The sequence below is a fragment of the Helianthus annuus genome, chromosome 8 (assembly GCF_002127325.2).
Source record: "Helianthus annuus cultivar XRQ/B chromosome 8, HanXRQr2.0-SUNRISE, whole genome shotgun sequence".
In the NCBI taxonomy this organism is placed as follows: domain Eukaryota; kingdom Viridiplantae; phylum Streptophyta; class Magnoliopsida; order Asterales; family Asteraceae; genus Helianthus; species Helianthus annuus.
This window is the reverse complement of record NC_035440.2, coordinates 33,747,743-33,765,038: the sequence shown is the minus strand read 5'-3', so window position 1 is coordinate 33,765,038 and position 17,296 is coordinate 33,747,743. Positions and strand designations below refer to the sequence as shown.

At 36.8% G+C, this 17,296-nt stretch overlaps 3 protein-coding genes across 3 annotated transcripts; all 3 read right to left on the bottom strand.

The window, feature by feature from the left end:
- Positions 1-2,363: 2,363 nt before the first annotated feature.
- On the bottom strand, positions 2,364-3,734 carry LOC110869843. Its single transcript, XM_035975956.1, has 2 exons — positions 3,635-3,734; positions 2,364-2,920 (listed from the first exon to the last, which is right to left on the bottom strand). Exons 1-2 carry the CDS (start codon positions 3,732-3,734, stop codon positions 2,364-2,366), a joined length of 657 nt encoding a protein of 218 aa, XP_035831849.1.
- Positions 3,735-6,148: 2,414 nt separating this feature from the next.
- On the bottom strand, positions 6,149-8,689 carry LOC110872584 (very-long-chain enoyl-CoA reductase). The gene is made up of 4 exons (XM_022121403.2): positions 8,384-8,689; positions 8,234-8,273; positions 6,555-7,309; positions 6,149-6,381 (listed from the first exon to the last, which is right to left on the bottom strand). Exons 1-4 carry the CDS (start codon positions 8,450-8,452, stop codon positions 6,313-6,315), a joined length of 933 nt encoding a protein of 310 aa, XP_021977095.1. The 5' UTR covers positions 8,453-8,689; the 3' UTR covers positions 6,149-6,312.
- Positions 8,690-9,887: 1,198 nt separating this feature from the next.
- On the bottom strand, positions 9,888-11,237 carry LOC110872583. Its single transcript, XM_022121402.2, has 2 exons — positions 11,029-11,237; positions 9,888-10,115 (listed from the first exon to the last, which is right to left on the bottom strand). Exons 1-2 carry the CDS (start codon positions 11,152-11,154, stop codon positions 10,056-10,058), a joined length of 186 nt encoding a protein of 61 aa, XP_021977094.1. The 5' UTR covers positions 11,155-11,237; the 3' UTR covers positions 9,888-10,055.
- Between the last annotated feature and the right edge of the window lie 6,059 nt (positions 11,238-17,296).

Here is a 17,296-nt window from a genome sequence, read left to right as displayed (position 1 = left end):
ATCAACTCGATATAAACAATGCTTTCTTGTACGGGTCTTTGTCTGAAGAGGTTTACATGAGTTTACCTCAAGGATATTATAATAGTGATAAAAATAAGGTGTGTAAACTTGTTAAGTCCCTTTATGGACTTAAACAAGCACCAAGAAAATGGAATGCAAAATTGACATATGTTATATTAAATATGGGGTTTGTTCAAAGCCTTTGTGACCATTCTTTGTTTGTTTTGAATAAGAATGATGTTGTTATTATTTTGTTAGTGTATGTTGATGATATAGTTGTTACTGGAAACAGTCCTTCTGAAATTGAAGTTGTCAAAAGGTGTTTAAGTGATAACTTTCAAATTAAGGATTTAGGACTGTTAAAGTACTTTCTTGGTATTGAGGTGTTATACTCAAATGGTTCTGTTTGTTTGTCACAGAGGAAGTACTGTCTTGAACTTCTTTCTGAGTTTGGGTATTTAGGATGTAAACCTGTTGGAACCCCTATTGAACAGTCACATGTTATTACTGCTAAAACTGATAAAGATACAAACTTTCTTGAAAATGTGACTGGGTTTCAAAAGTTGATAGGCAAGTTGATATACTTGTCATTAACTCGTCCAGACATAAGTTATGCTGTCCAGTATTTGAGTCAATACATGCATAAGCCTTGTCAGTCACACTTGGATATTGCTTTAAGATTGTTAAGGTACTTAAAGCAGTGTCCAGGGAAGGGTGTTTTGTTCAGAAAAACAGGTAATTTTGACATTATGTGTTATGTTGATTCGGATTGGGCAAAGTGTACCAAAACTCGAAAATCTGTTACAGGTTTTGGAGTTTTTGTTGGAAACACACTTGTTTCTTGGAAAAGCAAGAAACAAGGTGTTGTAGCTAGGTCCACAGCTGAGGCTGAGTATCGAGCTATGTGTTCAGCTGCATGTGAAGTAATGTGGATTAAGAATGTCTTGCATGAGTTGAAATTTAGTTGTACTTTGCCAATAAAATTGTTTTGTGATAGCAAGTCTGCTATATCCATTTCTTTAAATCCTGTTTTTCATGAACGAACCAAACACTTTGAATTAGACTTGCATTTTTTGCGAGAAAAAATTGCAAGTGGCATTATTGAACCATATAAAATTGCTACTGATGAACAGTTAGCAGACATTCTCACAAAAGGGTTAAATCTAGTGCAACATGGTTTGTTGTGTGAAAAGTTGGGTTTATTTGATATGTTTGCAGTTTGAAATTACGGGGGGATGTTAAAATAATATACTCTCTTTAATTTCTCCTGCACATATTATTGTTGGGCTTTAATTGGGTCCAATGGTCCAGTTGTTATAAGTTGTTACCAGGTCGTTATGGGCCAAGGGGTGTTTCTGGATATTTTATAAAGTTTGAGGATTATTGTGAAAGTATCTTTGTATTCAGGTATATAATGGATGAGAGAGAAGGAAGACTTCAGTTGATCTAGATATTTCTTAGGGTTTTCTCTGGATTCTCTTCGTATTTTGCTTTGATCATCTGTGATCTGAGTTGTTGGTGTGGCGATCAGTTCATCAAGCTATCTTCAAGCTGTTGAAGAGTTTTGTTGGTTTTGTAGATCTCTGTGTAGAGATCATTGTTGTATTTGAGATCGTGTTGATCTCAGTTTATGTTCTTTGTATCTTGTTTGTATTTCTTCTTTCATATTCAACTGATTGTTCAATCTGTTGAATCTGTACTTTGTACTTCATAGATCTCAGATATTTGAGATCTAGGGTTTTGGTTGGGTACTTTTTTGGTTTGGGTTAATAATAGATTTTGTCACGTTTTTGTCGCTACATCTTGAGTGATTATTCTGTTCTTGTTAGATCTTTACAAATTTTACAGCGAGCTATTTGATCTTGGCTTAATGTAAGCCAAGCTTAAACAAGCTCGAGCCTAAAAATAAGCTTGTTTAGTAAACGAACCCGAGCTCGAACCTGAGCTTCACTTACTGAGCTCAGGCCGGCTCGCGAATCTAAATGAGCCCATTATTTGTAACATTTTGATAAAATAACTAAATTATATATACATATACTATGATATATATAAATTTATAAAAAATAATAATTATATTTAATATAAATTAATTAATAATAATATACGAGCCGAGCTCGAGCTTGAATAACTACCAACGAGCCGAGCTCGAGATCTCATAAGTTAAACAAGCTGGTCAGCTCGACCCGTTTGCACCCCTAGCCACCAACACCTACCGACCACGTCCACCAGTGGCGCCGTTCTCTTTTAATAATATGCATATTTTCTTAGAATATTAACTTGAAAAACAGTTAATGGAAACTATTATAAAGCAAGCATAAGCAATTGTGCAGATTACTTCACACTCTCAACATAAGCAGATCATATCATTCACCTGCAGCATCCTGGTTCCCTTTTCTATCAGTCTCCTGCATCCCGTGCTTTAACAGCTTCATCACCACCCAAACAACGAAAAAGATCGTATGAATCAACGCGATCACCCCACAACCCAACATCCAAATCAAACAAATCCAAACACTCGTCACATTCACATACATATCCGGTGCCATCATAGCCAATGAATGCAAATAAGTAGCCACCATCGACACCATAGCGGACAATGTTCCAACCGTAAGCACCCACATCAAGAACTTGTTCCTTAATGGAAGTCCACTGATCAGCACAACAGCTATGGCCAGTGAAGTTATCATCATTAACGAATTAAACGCTACAAACTTGTTCCAGTTATCCATGTCCACTTCTGTTTGAACTGCGTTTCCAAGCGAATATCGACCGTTTTGTGTGTCTGTAATAGTACCGCCAGGAGGGTTGATCCCCGAGTGGAACGACATCCCTGCCACCACTAAAGCAGCCACTATTAGAATCCCACGTTGCTTTTCGATCCAGTCGTGGTCATTGTTCACATACCGGGCGGCAGCGACGCCTGAGATCGTATCAATCAACTCAGACAACCACTACCGGGATTGTTGTGTCACCGTGCACAAGGTCATCATCATCATTCGCCACCACCGCAACGCTTACTGCCAAAGTTTGTTGCATTCAGAATTCCCACGCGTATTTTCGTTACATTATTAAAACTAAGTCTTCATTTATTGATAGGATTACAAATGGGTCGGATGCTACAAACGGGTCAATATGCGGTCATATGGAGCCCCATGATGGAGGTTAAAAAAACAATGCAAGGCATTTTACCCACGTCACCACCATGAGTGGGTTATTCCCACTTCTTTTATTTCCATGTTTCAGCAGTTATTTTCTAAGCTTTATCTAGTTGTTTTTCTTGCTTCAAAAGTAGTACTTTAGTTTGTTTGTTTTCCCTGAATTTAGGACGTGAGTTAGTAGGTTTTATTCTATATGTAAGTAACTTTTGAATGTCAATGGTGGTGATTTTGATGTTTAAAATTTTCGACTGTGTTTTCTCATTTTGAGTTACCAGTTTGTTATTTTCCATTGCTAGCTCAAGTTTGGCCACTTGGGTGGTGTTCTTTGGACCCTGATCGTGAGTCTCGGTGGTGTTTCTGTATCCGAAACTTCGTTTAGGTTCGCCCGACGGAATTGATCAAGTGGTGTTTCTGTATCTTGATCAGCCGTTGTCATTCATTTCGTTTGAAACTTCGAAAATCCTATCCGTTGATACTTTGATTTACATCATCTGGTATCAGAGCCGAAACACCCTCCGTTTCGTCTCCAGTCCATTCCGTAACTAACAATTTATCACCATTTATATCAGCCTTCATTTTATAGCCATGGAACAACAAATAAAAGACCTACAAGATCAAGTGCGGGAGTTAACTTTTGCCATACAAAGACGAAGAGACAACGACCGAACCCCTCCTCGGTACAGACCTGATGATGAATATGATACCGATGAGTTCTTCAATACCGGTGACTATAACCCTTATGGTCGTCGATCTCCTAACAACCGAAGCCATACCGACATCAAAGTTGACATCCCCGAGTACGATGGGAAGCTTGACCCGGACGAGTTTGTAGAATGGCTCCGAACCGTTGAGCGAGTATTTGATTATAAGCAGACTCCAGAGGAAAAGAAGGTCAAAATTGTCGCCTTAAAATTACGAAAATATGCTTCTACCTGGTGGGCCAATGTATGTTGGAAAAGAGAACAAAATGGGAAGGATAAGGTGAGGAGTTGGTCGAAGATGAAGAAACTGCTTAAACAAAAATACATGCCTACGTATTATCTCCAAGAAAACTTTTCCAAACTTCATTTTATTAAGCAGGGTACACGGTCCGTTGAAGAGTATTCCCAAGAATTCGAATTCCTTATCATGAAATGCGGGTTAAATGAAGATGATCCTCAAACATTGGTGCGATATCTCGGAGGCTTAGAACCAAAGTTCGCCACTATAGTGGAGTTACAGCCCTATTCCACGTTGGCTGAGCTTACCCTTCTTGCACACAAAGTTGAATCCCGACAGAAGAATCAAACCAAGATGGAATCGACAAAACTAACCGGTAAGCCGCCCTCCACTGCACCAACTTCTTCTTCACTACCGTTGTCGGTTCCAACACCTTCCAAACCCATTGAGATACCTGAGAGTTCGGGAACAACCTCGAAGAATACAAGGCGATGTTTCCGTTGTCAAGGATTGGGACACATTGCATCTGAGTGTCCCAACAAAAGAATCATCACTTTAACCGAGTTTGAAGCTTTGACCAAACCAAAGTATGATGAAGAAATAGGTCCACAGCAAGCTGAAGAGGAGGTGGTAATAGGCCCAGATGAAGGAGACTGTTTAATGATTCAGCGGGCGCTAACTGGGTCCGTAATTAAAGGTGACAACATGCAACGAGAATCGTTGTTTCTTACCCGCTGCACTATACGGAATAAAGTATGTTCACTGGTCGTAGACAGTGGAAGCTGCACTAATGTAGCTTCACAAACCATGGTCACAAAGTTAAACCTACCTATAGAGTCTCATCCTTCACCTTATAACATACACTGGCTTGATAACGGAAAAGGTATTCGTGTATTGAATCGTGTTTTACTCTCATTCACTATTGGACATGAATACAAGGATGAAATCTGGTGTGACATTATTCCAATGGATGCATGCCACGTGTTGTTGGGCCGCCCTTGGTTGTTCGACAGAAGAGTTATTCATGACGGGTACAAGAATACGTACTCCTTTGTCAAAGATGAACAAAAAATAACATTGCTCCCATCGGCCCCCACAATTGCATTTAACAACCGAACCTTAGTTGCTGATCAGTTTTTCTCGTTGTTATCACATGATCCGTTTCGACCGGAAGAAACGTTATTCGAAGGACAAAAAGCAATCGGTCACGATACTAATCACGAGTTGGAGTGGGACAAACAAAGTAGCAACAACCACAGCATGTTTGCAGTCAAAGCTAAAGTTCCCGATGCAGCTTTTCACGTCAACTTTTATTGTAGATACGATCCTGAGTTGGAGGCTGATCATTCAAGTTTGAGGTCAAACTTTTCGCAAGACGGAGAGGATGATAGGATTACAAATGGGTCGGATGCTACAAACGGGTCAATATGCGGTCATATGGAGCCCCATGATGGAGGTTAAAAAAACAATGCAAGGCATTTTACCCACGTCACCACCATGAGTGGGTTATTCCCACTTCTTTTATTTCCATGTTTCAGCAGTTATTTTCTAAGCTTTATCTAGTTGTTTTTCTTGCTTCAAAAGTAGTACTTTAGTTTGTTTGTTTTCCCTGAATTTAGGACGCGAGTTAGTAGGTTTTATTCTATATGTAAGTAACTTTTGAATGTCAATGGTGGTGATTTTGATGTTTAAAATTTTCGACTGTGTTTTCTCATTTTGAGTTACCAGTTTGTTATTTTCCATTGCTAGCTCAAGTTTGGCCACTTGGGTGGTGTTCTTTGGACCCTGATCGTGAGTCTCGGTGGTGTTTCTGTATCCGAAACTTCGTTTAGGTTCGCCCGACGGAATTGATCAAGTGGTGTTTCTGTATCTTGATCAGCCGTTGTCATTCATTTCGTTTGAAACTTCGAAAATCCTATCCGTTGATACTTTGATTTACATCATTTATATCAACATCAAGCCAGTAAATCAGAAATCTTTATATTTATTGTTATGTAACCTTAACTCCTTAAGTATAAAGAACAAACACAATAAGCCAAAGTAGATCATTATTATCAGCAAGCAGTGAATTGTATTACAAATTTAACATAAACAAATAAAGAAAACATAACATATGCATCTGTTTTAGAGAACCAGGCAATCAAAACGAGATCGTAATATCCTCCGAATCTTGCTTAGAATCCAAAATGGGCGATAAACCCGTGTTTGGATTCCTTTAGAGGAATGGGGGCAGTATTACCCATCTTTGAGGATACTTGGGTCTTCCCTCTTTTCCATCAAATAGCTGCCAAGTGAACCGAAAAACAAATTATAAATTATGTCGCATTATCACACTAACACTAAGGGGTGTTTGGATTATCATACAGTAAACGACTTCAATACACAAAGCATACAGTTTAAATGAAAAAATGTGAACACTTTTTTCTTTCTGTAACTTGAAAAGATTAGAAAAAGTACCTTTTTTAGTCGACGATGCTTAGCAAGGGCCCAATTGGTCATAATTGAAGCAGCAACCACAAGAAAGATATAACCTGCAACAGTCTGTGTTGCTACATTGAATCCCAACCACTGATAAATCTCGGTTGTGTAATTCGCACAAGTAACAAAGTTAAACAAAAACCCACGAGGAATCTGGTACCCTCCATTCCCATTTCGCCCACGAAGGTTTCTCAATATGATGTGGCAGTACAAGTTAGCAACTTGCATGATCAACCCAAACCCGAATCCAATCTTCATCTGGAACTCACTTACGGGCATATATAAAGGGTGGTTCACATAGTAAGCAATAAAACAGGCGAAAGTCCAATAATAAGCACAGTTTCTAAAGACATTCGATACTGGGGACGTCGCATGGCTAAAACGGTGCACAAAAAAGGTCTCCATGATACGCTTGAAGTAGTGCAGGCACCAGTAATATAACGTGTATGTTTGGACCGGGTATATAACATGTTTAGTTTGGTATCCAAGATACTGATACACGGGGAAATAGTAGAAGAGAGGGTAGAGGAGGAGTGGGCCCAAGTACTCGAAAAAGAAAAGTGTACGGTATGATACTTGAGGGCCTAAATCCTTAAATACTATGGTTATGGTGTCTGAGTTCCCATTCGTGTAATCTTTTAGAACTTTCTTGTACTGTAGGACGATCGGCTTCTCCTTTGACTGAGGATGATGGGGCAGGGTTAACCGTTGTCTTGACGGATGGTATTTCTTGACTGTTGATATAAGGTGCACACAAGGTTACAACTTATAAGTTACAAGTTAATATAACTATATATCGAGATAAATGTGCACACACGCATCAATAGATACCAAATCGTTGTCCTAAAGTATAAACTCAGATGATCAAACACGACAACAAGGTTATATACTTGTACAAATTGTAAACTAAAGCTTAAGATGTCTTCTAGTTCTAACCACAGTTATAAGTAGGGCTGCAAACAAACCAAACGTTCGGCGAACAGTTCGTGAACTGTTCGGCGGGAAGTTCGTTTGTGTTCGTTTGTTTATTAAACAAACGAACACGAACAAGAAATTTCATTCGCTTAGTTAAATAATCAAACATGAACAGAGGTCGTGTTCGTTCGTTTATGTTCGTGAACGTTCGGTAACATGTTCGTTTGTGTTCGATAGTTCATTAGTGTTTTTAGTTTTTATATTTATTTAAATACTTCAAAATTCCGACAAATTAAATATCTAATAAGTGTCAGTGTATTATATATCATGAACGATTATTTGTGTTCATTTGTTTCCATTTGTGTTCATGAACATTAGTTTGTGATCATTTGTGTTCATCAACGTTTGTTTTTGTTCGTTGCCTAAAATTAACAAACAAACACAAACGAACACAAACAAGTTCATTTCCTTAACAAACAAACACGAACATAAAATCTCGTTCGATAAGTGTTCGTGAACGGTTCGCGAACACATATATTTCTTAACAAACGAACACGAACACGAACAAGGTCTTGTTCGTGTTTGTTTGGTTTGTTTGCAGCCCTAGTTATAAGTCAAATTATTCGTCAAATATCAAAAGTTCCATCATCCATTTAACCAATAGTCATAATACAATATATGAATAAGTTCGAAACACTTAATTATTCACAAACAAAATAAAGATTTAACCAACAAGAACTTACTTCTCTGATGAATCGCATCCTCCAAATCAGCCACGGTAGCCTACAACAACTCAACCGAAGCAAAAAATCAGTCGCAAACTCATAAATCGCCCAAAAGTATACACCTTATAAACTATGATCACAATAAGCTAAAAGGTTTATAGATCTTACAGTTGTATCAATATCAAGGCCACCGTTGATTAATTCTCTACCACTCCGGGTGGTAACTGTCACCTTCATCGGATGATTATTTCTCTACCGCTTTCGCGCCAAATCTAGTTAAGGAAATTGGAGAAAACAACGGTTGTTTCGGTTGAAGAGATCTAGAGAAATGGGATTAATAGGAAGTGTGGAACATAGATGAATTTAACTTTTAAGGATTTAATTAGAATGTATGGATCTATATCCTATATAGAGCTAAATGGTTGAAGGATTTTAATGGCATCTGGTTGGTGTAGATGAGCACAAAGCAGTTGTTCGTTGAACAAACCATAATGGGCAGTTACACTTGTTCAGGTAGAACAGGTCATCTACTTTTATTGTTTGTTAAGTTTAGTCCTTTAACTTTAACTTTTTTTCTTTATTAGCCCATGAGGTTTTATTTACGTAAACGTGACGTAATGTTTCTTAATGAATAGTTATTAACCAGGGTAACTCGAATAAGTCGATAACAAGGACACCTTGTTGGCGGTCGATTAATTGAAGCGTGGCAAAATGCTTGCGATCATCGGCATCCGTATGAAAATAGCGTATTTCTACCCACTTAAACCCATAAAAAATGTTTTATTTATTCATAAACTAAACATAATAAATTTGGATGTTTGTGAGAATTCACTAGTTAAATTGAATAAGTTCTACTATTTGAAACCCTTGAATAGACAAAGAAACCTCTTATGGGTCATGTTCGTTTGTTTGTTCGGTTAGAGTTAAACAAATGAACATGGAAAAGCCCCGTTTGTGATCGATTGGTTCATTGGATTATGTAAGGTCTTAATATACTAATAAATATATTTAAGTAAAGATGATGTGGAAATGAAGGATACAACATGGTGTGTATTATTTGAGAAAAGCTATAAGAAGGTTTTTGAGAAAAGTTATAGATGACTATGTAAGATTTCAAAGGTTTTTGAGTTTACATTATAGGTGATGAGTTAATTACTCTTTTCGTCCCAGTGGTTTGTCAAAAATTACTATTTCAGTCAATTAGTTTAAAAATTACAATTTCAGTCCCTGTGGTTTTACTTTCGTAACCATTTCAATCCATTTATTCTGTTAGTACAGGGACTGAAATGGTTACAAGGTGGACTGAGATGGTTACGAAAGTGAAACCGCAGGGACTGAAATCGCAATTTTTAAACTAATGGACTGAAATAGTGATTTTTGACAAACCACAGGGACGAAAACAGTAATTAACTCATAGGTGATCTAAGAGAAAAAACTGTACCAAAGAAAGTGACTTTAAACTCTAAAGGAGGTTCTTTAAACCCAAACTTTGCAACCAACTCATCAATGCATCATTCAATAATTTGAAGACTTTTCAAATTTAATGAGCCTAAAACCATTGCCTAATTTACTAGACGATAGAGTCGACCCTGCCTTGTAACACATATATTAAAAGTGACATTTAGTCGCATGGGCCACATTCATTTATCGAGCCGAAATACACTCATCCACATAGATCAACAAGCATCAAGAAGTAACTTTATTTTGAAATTCTGATTCTAGATTCAAGCACAAAGCATTTGATGAAATCACAATCCAGCTACATCAGATGGAAAACAGAAAGAAAAAAAGAAAATTGATTGGTCCCAAATATAATAGAATCTAGTTTTGAGAAAAATGTTCATTCTTTAGCAGGTTGTTGCATCTTAGCTTCACTTGAACCATCAATTGGAGGTAATGTCTGCAGATCAAACAAAGATGAAAGTTAATACAGAGTGTTTTTTTAATTTTATACAATTACTATTCACAAAACAACCATCATTTTATAGATCAAAGAACTTGAACATGGTTCTTTTGACCTATTTGCATGGTGTGTCATCACTGTAAACAAAGAGTGGGCGGTAAAAGAACAACAAAGGAATGAAGGATCCAGTGTTGGCGTTTTCTTATAGCTTGATCCCCCGGTTGTTGACACTAAAGTAGTTGAAGTGAATATAACAATATAACTTTCTATAGCGACCCCTCAGTTAAAAAGTTTTGGTTCTACCACTGAATTCATTATTGTTCGAAAAGTACGTTAGAAAGATGCAATAGTCATTAGCTGGCTAAAGAGCAAATGAACTAGACCCTGTCTCCAGAAACTGAGTGACTTTAGTCAGTGACACCATCATGGCAACATAACTAGATTGCTATGCATTGACCCATTTTCTACTCAACAAGATCCATATAATGTCTAAAATTCAGTAAAAGTTGTTGGTCCAATAAGAACCAAAGGGCTTGTAGCCTAGCGGTATCAAGGTGTGTTGTAAAGGTGTTCTCGTGATGCTTGCGGGTTCTTGTCCCATGGTGGACATTAGTATATAGACTTAAAGTAAGTTTAAAGGGTGCGTGAATTAGCCATTCTAAAGAAAGATTTCAAACTTAAAAGCTGTAACATACATTTGTGTTTGCTTCGTTGAGACATTTCATCAAACACTTCGTATGCAAAATCAAAAAACGCCATTTTCTATTACTACTACAAAAAATTAAGCTCGGAAACATCTTTTAGCACATTCAAGAACCATTGAGTGAGTTCGTACATAAGTTGAGAGGAATCTATGTTGCACAGAAACAAATAAGAAGAAACAAATGCGAGAGAGAAGAAGAAGAAGAACCAAATCAGGCTTGAAGATGTTATGGACGACTGATGCACCAGCCAGCAGTGAAACGACGACGACCACCGTCGACCATGCCAATGACGGAGTACCCGTCGGCTGTTTACCGCCGAATTTTCCCTTCATCACTGATGATCGCAAAGATGCACCAAACCACCGTGGCCTATGGCTATTCTTGATCAAATTTCACTTTTGGCCCAAATCTTATGAAAAGAGCATAAAGTACACAATATTTCTTTTCATATAAAATTATTAATAAACTCACATTTTGGTCGAGGTTTGGTAAATATTGCCATTTTCGTTTCGTTTAATAATTTGTTTTTTCGTGTATTTGAGCCCTTGTGGTTTTAAAATCTTGTCACCTTTATCCACTTTCTTAAACTCTATCTATTTTTCTTAGTTAAAATTGGGGTATTTTTGTCTTTTTTACATTTTTTGTTTTTGTTATTTTTTATACCTCTTTATTCATTACCCACCCTTTGTCTTCCCCAACCTAAATCTGCAATGTGAGTCATTCTCTTTTTCAAAAACCTAAATGTTTCCTAGTTATATTACAATGATTAAGTCCTTGTATTCTTACTGGGAAACTAATATCGGTATGTGGGTTTTGTATACATTACTTGATAAGCTTTGCTATTTGGACAACGGGTTAGCCAAGTAGTGATATGACCACGGTCACAGGAAGTGCCTAGTGACAAATACCATTAAAGTAGTCTCTTTGCTATTGGACAACGAGATAGTCAATAGTAATATTGTGAGATATAAACAAATGCAAAAACTCTTAATGTTTTAATTATAACAATGTGTTTTTGTACAACTGAATGAACTCACCAGTATTTTTGTAACACCCCAGAATTTAATTATATGTGTTTATATATTGTTACAATATGTTTTTAGAATTACCTAGGAGGTGAGTCTAGTTAGAATGAGAGTTAGGATTCTTAACTAAAAGAAACAAGTATCAGCCTTTTAAAAACAAGTATGCATAGATGAGGGATGGAATATGTAATTGAGGAAAGTTGGATAATTAAAATAAACCACAAAAACTCACAACACACACACATACGTGCGTGTTTGGTCGCCAGGAGCAAGGGGGAAAGAAACCCTTCTCATCTTCACAAAATTGAACAATTGAAGCCCTAAATATGGCTGAAACACTTGCATGTTAACGAATTCGTGATCATCTAGTCCTACTAAAGCACAAGGTAATAAGAATTTTATGTTTTGGTGATCTTGGATAATTGGGGTTTCAAAGAATCCTTGAGTTTATGTGAAATTAGCATGATAATGAACTAGAGGGTGAGGTTCGGCTAGAAAGTCCAAGTTTCCTAAAAAGTGTAAAAAGTCATAAAATACAATAATTTCAGGCATAAAACACACCTAAAACTCACAAATAATAGAATTAATATTACCAAAACACCATATTTAAACTCTAATAGTCCATAAAAACTTCAAACGCACCATCGTATAACTATGAATATAAAACACAAAATGCTAAACAACATAAAACACAATAATATTTGTCATTCCATAATCAGAGCCTTAACATCTAAAACACAACACAAAACCCACATACATGATGTTTTAGTAATCTTCATCATATTATTTGTAGCTTTTTGGTGTGTTTTACGGTTGACATTATGGTGTTTTATGACTTTTTACACTTTTTAGGAAATTTGGACTTTCTGGCCAACTCCTAGCCATGAACTAGAATCACCTTTTAGAACATGATGAATGTTTGAAATATGTTAAATTAATGTTGGAAAAGAAAACCCCACTTAGACTAAGATGATAGTGCTATGTAACATGGAACTTTGATGTAAATTAGCATAATGATGTTGTATGATAATGTTCTTATTAAGTTGTTGCTACATGAAATCGAATTAGGATGAAGATGATATGAGATTTTGATTGAAATTAATGTTCTTGATATTATTGATATGAACTAGCCATGATTATGCATATAACACTTGTACACTATGCTTGATTAGTAGTACGCACGCCAAGTGTTTGATAAAATGCTTGAATGAGGTGTTCAAATGATTTCCAAAGTTAAATGGTTAAAATTGGAAGTTGTAGATTGTTAATTTGAAGTTGTTAATTTCGGAATGAAAAGAACGACATGAGATTAAAGTATGTGATTTTGGAATGTAGGAATAAAGGAAGAAAGCTCAAACCAATCCGGGTCGCAAACGAAGAACGGTAAAGGTAAGTTCGTTCGCTTACAAAGTATTAGTCGATTGAAAAATTATGATGGTTGTTATTCTAAATTTCGAGTCTTCATATGTGCAATGGGTTAGTGTAACTTGAAGATGTGTTAAGGTTATGAGACGCATGAGTAGTAGGGATGTTATGCCAAGTTGGAAAGTTTATCTTGATTAAAGCTTTTAAAAAGTTCTCTTGTAGATCGATTAGTAAATTTTAAGTCATATGAACTCACGGTCTAAATGTTAAGTTGGTTGGTTGAATGTAGGTATAGCAGCTTGATGGATGGCGCTACTTTTGTTAAATGGTTTTTGTTAAAACGGGTCTTTTGTAAGTAACTTAACCCGGTAGTTGTTAGATGTTGAACTTGTAGTTAAAGACTATGTTAGTTGTTTATGAAATGTTTGGGTTGAAAACTCTTTTTGTAACTATTTCGTTAGTTATCAAGAAGTTAAATGCAGATTTTTTACCTATGAATTATTCGACCCGTTTGGTATTCGTCAAATGAAGCTCTTTAGTTTCTTTCAAAAGTTTAGACCTTACAATTTTCCGCTGCGACAAATTTAATAAACACCACTACGACTTGTATCTGCTCACGGCTCCCGCCCAGGGTAGGGTCGGGGGTTGTGACACAAGATGGTATCAGAGCCACTAGTTTAAGCTAATTAAATATTTTAAAAATACTTAAAATTAGTAGTCAGGAATTAAATGCAATAACTTCTGTGAATACTGTAATACTAATCAAATATTATAAATTAGATTTTCGGAGTTCGTTGTTTTTATTGTTTTTGACTAACCGTATGAGCGATAGAGAGCTATGAGACGCTTTCCAGAATATATCTGTTAACCCTACATGTATGGATACTGCTGAGAATCAAACTAGGTCCAAAGCGGATACAGACGAACCGATGATTTTTTCAGGCACAAACATTACCAAAGCACCACCTAAGAAGAGAAAGAGAATATTGGATTGGAAGGTAAGAAGGAAGAAGAAAGCCCCAACAACAACAAAAACCAAAAGAACTAGGGAAACACGTGGAAAAAAATTGTTCGAGAAAGTTCAAACACAACTACTAGGCCATTATCATGGGAAGAATTGGACCAGAGATTGGAAAACTGCGAAATGTTCAGGCCAATACCTGAAGAAATTAATCTGAATATGCCCTCTCACCCAGCTATGCCAATCAACCCTGAAGCTATGATTCCTGAACCAACAATACCATAGCAACCGCTCCCAAATCCGGTAGAAGAGTGGTGGACAAATGATTGGGAATTCCAAAATCTTATGAATAATCCTTACCCATTCTATCCAAATTTCCAACCGGAACCCCCCGGTGTTCCCCCGATGAACCTAGAAAACGTGGCAGAGCTTCGCCACTATGGTGAGGAACTAATGGATGTGGGAAGCCGAATTAGGAATGTGGAAGAAAATCTCGTCTGGAAGTACGATGAGAGGGAGCAATGCTTTTGAATAAGAGACTATCCCCATAATATATGCATGTATAATGTATTTTCTGTATTTTGCGAAAAAAACAACTAATATGTGTATATATATATATATAAATATATATGTGACAGTGTATGTAAAATATAAGAAGCATATTATATATAAGAAAAATATAAGTCGCAATGATCGACGGTTTGACAATATGCTCTGATTATTTGTGTTTACGATATTTTGATTATTTTGTTAATTATTCTGTGATATTAATATTTGGAATATGTTTGCAATTCAGATGTCAAACAGAGTTAATCAATCGATCCAGAACAATTAGGAAAACTCCTTGGACAAAAGTTCTATAGAAAATATAATAGTCCAAGGAATAGTTGATGTTATACCTTTAATTATTGAAGCTGTTAGAAACCCTGTACTGATAGAAAATACTAAAGCCGTGAGTAGCAAGCGTAATCGTAGTAAAGATTTTAGACACAGTGTCAATGGAGGGAATGATGATATCATCAAAGCCCTATTTCCTAAGAAAATGAAGGCGATGACTTCCGGGTGTACTTACAAAGAATTTTTAGCATGTAAGCCAACTGCGTTCGCAGGCAGTGAAGGAGCTATGGCTGCTCTGCAATGGTTGGAAAAGACTGAAGTTTTTCTTAAGATCAGTAAATGTGCTAAAGAAGATAAAGTAATGTATGCTTCTAATCTCTATAAGGACGGAGCATTAGAATGGTGGAATACAATTCTTCAGGCAAAATAAAGTGACATGGACTATGACATGAATTGGGGAGAATTTAAAGAAATGACAGAAAGGAAATTATGTCCACCTCATGAAAATGAACAAATGGCTAATAAGTTCCTAAACCACAAAATGGGTGATGTGAATTGTCGTGAGTATACGACAAAATTCTTCGAATATGCAAGAATGGTACCAACTCTGGCCTCGCCAGAATCTGTACTAATTTCTCGTTATATTTGAGGATTAATTAGTGAAATCCATGATATAGTCAATGCTGCTAGACCTCAGACTATTGAGGAAACAGTCGAACTGGCCAATACTTTGACTGACGGATTAATCCGCACAAGAGAAGAAAATAAGAAGAAAGAATTAGCCCAGAAAATTACCCAATAATTTCGATCGGGTAATACCTACAAAAGGAAAGGAATCAGGCAGTCTTCTGCACCACCTTTCTGTAGAAACTGTAGAAGGAAGCATTTAGGAAGATGCAACTTTAGGAGAACACCCTATTGTAACTTCTGCAAGACAGCCAGGCATGTAGAGGAAGAATGTAGAAAGAAAACTACTATCTGTTTTAATTGTGGTGAAATTGGTCACATCCGTCCAGAATGCCCAAAGCTAGCAAAAGCACCTGATAACAAGGCAAAAGTAGCAGACAGAGCCAACAAGAAGAACACACGACCCTTTACACTTACAACACAAGAGGCAACAATGATTCCAAACATAATTGCCGGTACGTTTCTTATTAATGATGTCTACGCTAAAGTATTATTTGACTCTGCTGCAAACCAAAGTTTTATAAATACTGCATTCAGTCAAGCATTAATCAACCGTTAACTAAGCTTAGTCAAGCATGTACGGTAGAAATGGCAGAAGGAAACTCCACCGACATACATGAAGTACTTCAAGGAGGGAAGATAGAATTATTAGGATATAAGTTTACGACAAATCTGCTACTGATGAATCTAGCAGGATTCGATATAGTGCTAGGAATGGATTGGTTAGTAGTCAACTGTCACACCCCGATTTCCACGTGTCACCGGTGGGCCCGGTGTGGGGTACAGTGACGTAGTTGGCATCGTCATAGACAATCAACACAATATAATAATGCACAGCGGAAGCAGAATAGAAACATTTCAACTTTTAAATAATGTGTAATAATAATATCACAGTAGTTGAAATGGATCCACAGGCGGATCAAATAAAAATAGAAATAAATAGTTCAACAGATAATTGTCGTCCGAGTTTGCGAGACTATTGTGGACGCTTTCTAGGAAACAGCCAGCCTATTTCCGTATAGTACCTGCACTTAATCTTTTGGGAAAAATACGTCAGTTTACACTGGTAAATACAAATCGACTGACTCATTTTGAAAATGATTGGAAACTTATTTAAATGCACAAGGCATAAATATTTTTATTAACTTGGGATATTTATATAATATAAACTTGTGAACGAATTACATGCACTTATATCTCTGGTGGCCCGGGATCTACTGTCCGGGCTAGAGATTTAATTGACACACCACATCAAAGAGTTATACACGACGGGTGTACGCCTACACCCCGTGCTCTGGTCGTGGCCATCTCGTAAGATAATGCCAAGGATATCCGGGACACGGTCAACAACCCCCCAAAGCCTTTAAGTAAGACAAAACTGTTTAAACGAAGTCGCACAAGCTATTCAAGACTGTACACCTATAAGGCGCAGGACTTGTGCGCTCGATCAAGCGGTATTTTAAATACCGTACCCCAAGCCCGTATAGGGAAAATAAGTCAAAATGTATTTACCTGAGCAAGTATAAGTCACAAACGATAAGTGGTGGTAGCTTTTACCGGGCTTCCTAATCTGGAACAAAGGTTTATAATTAACCTATT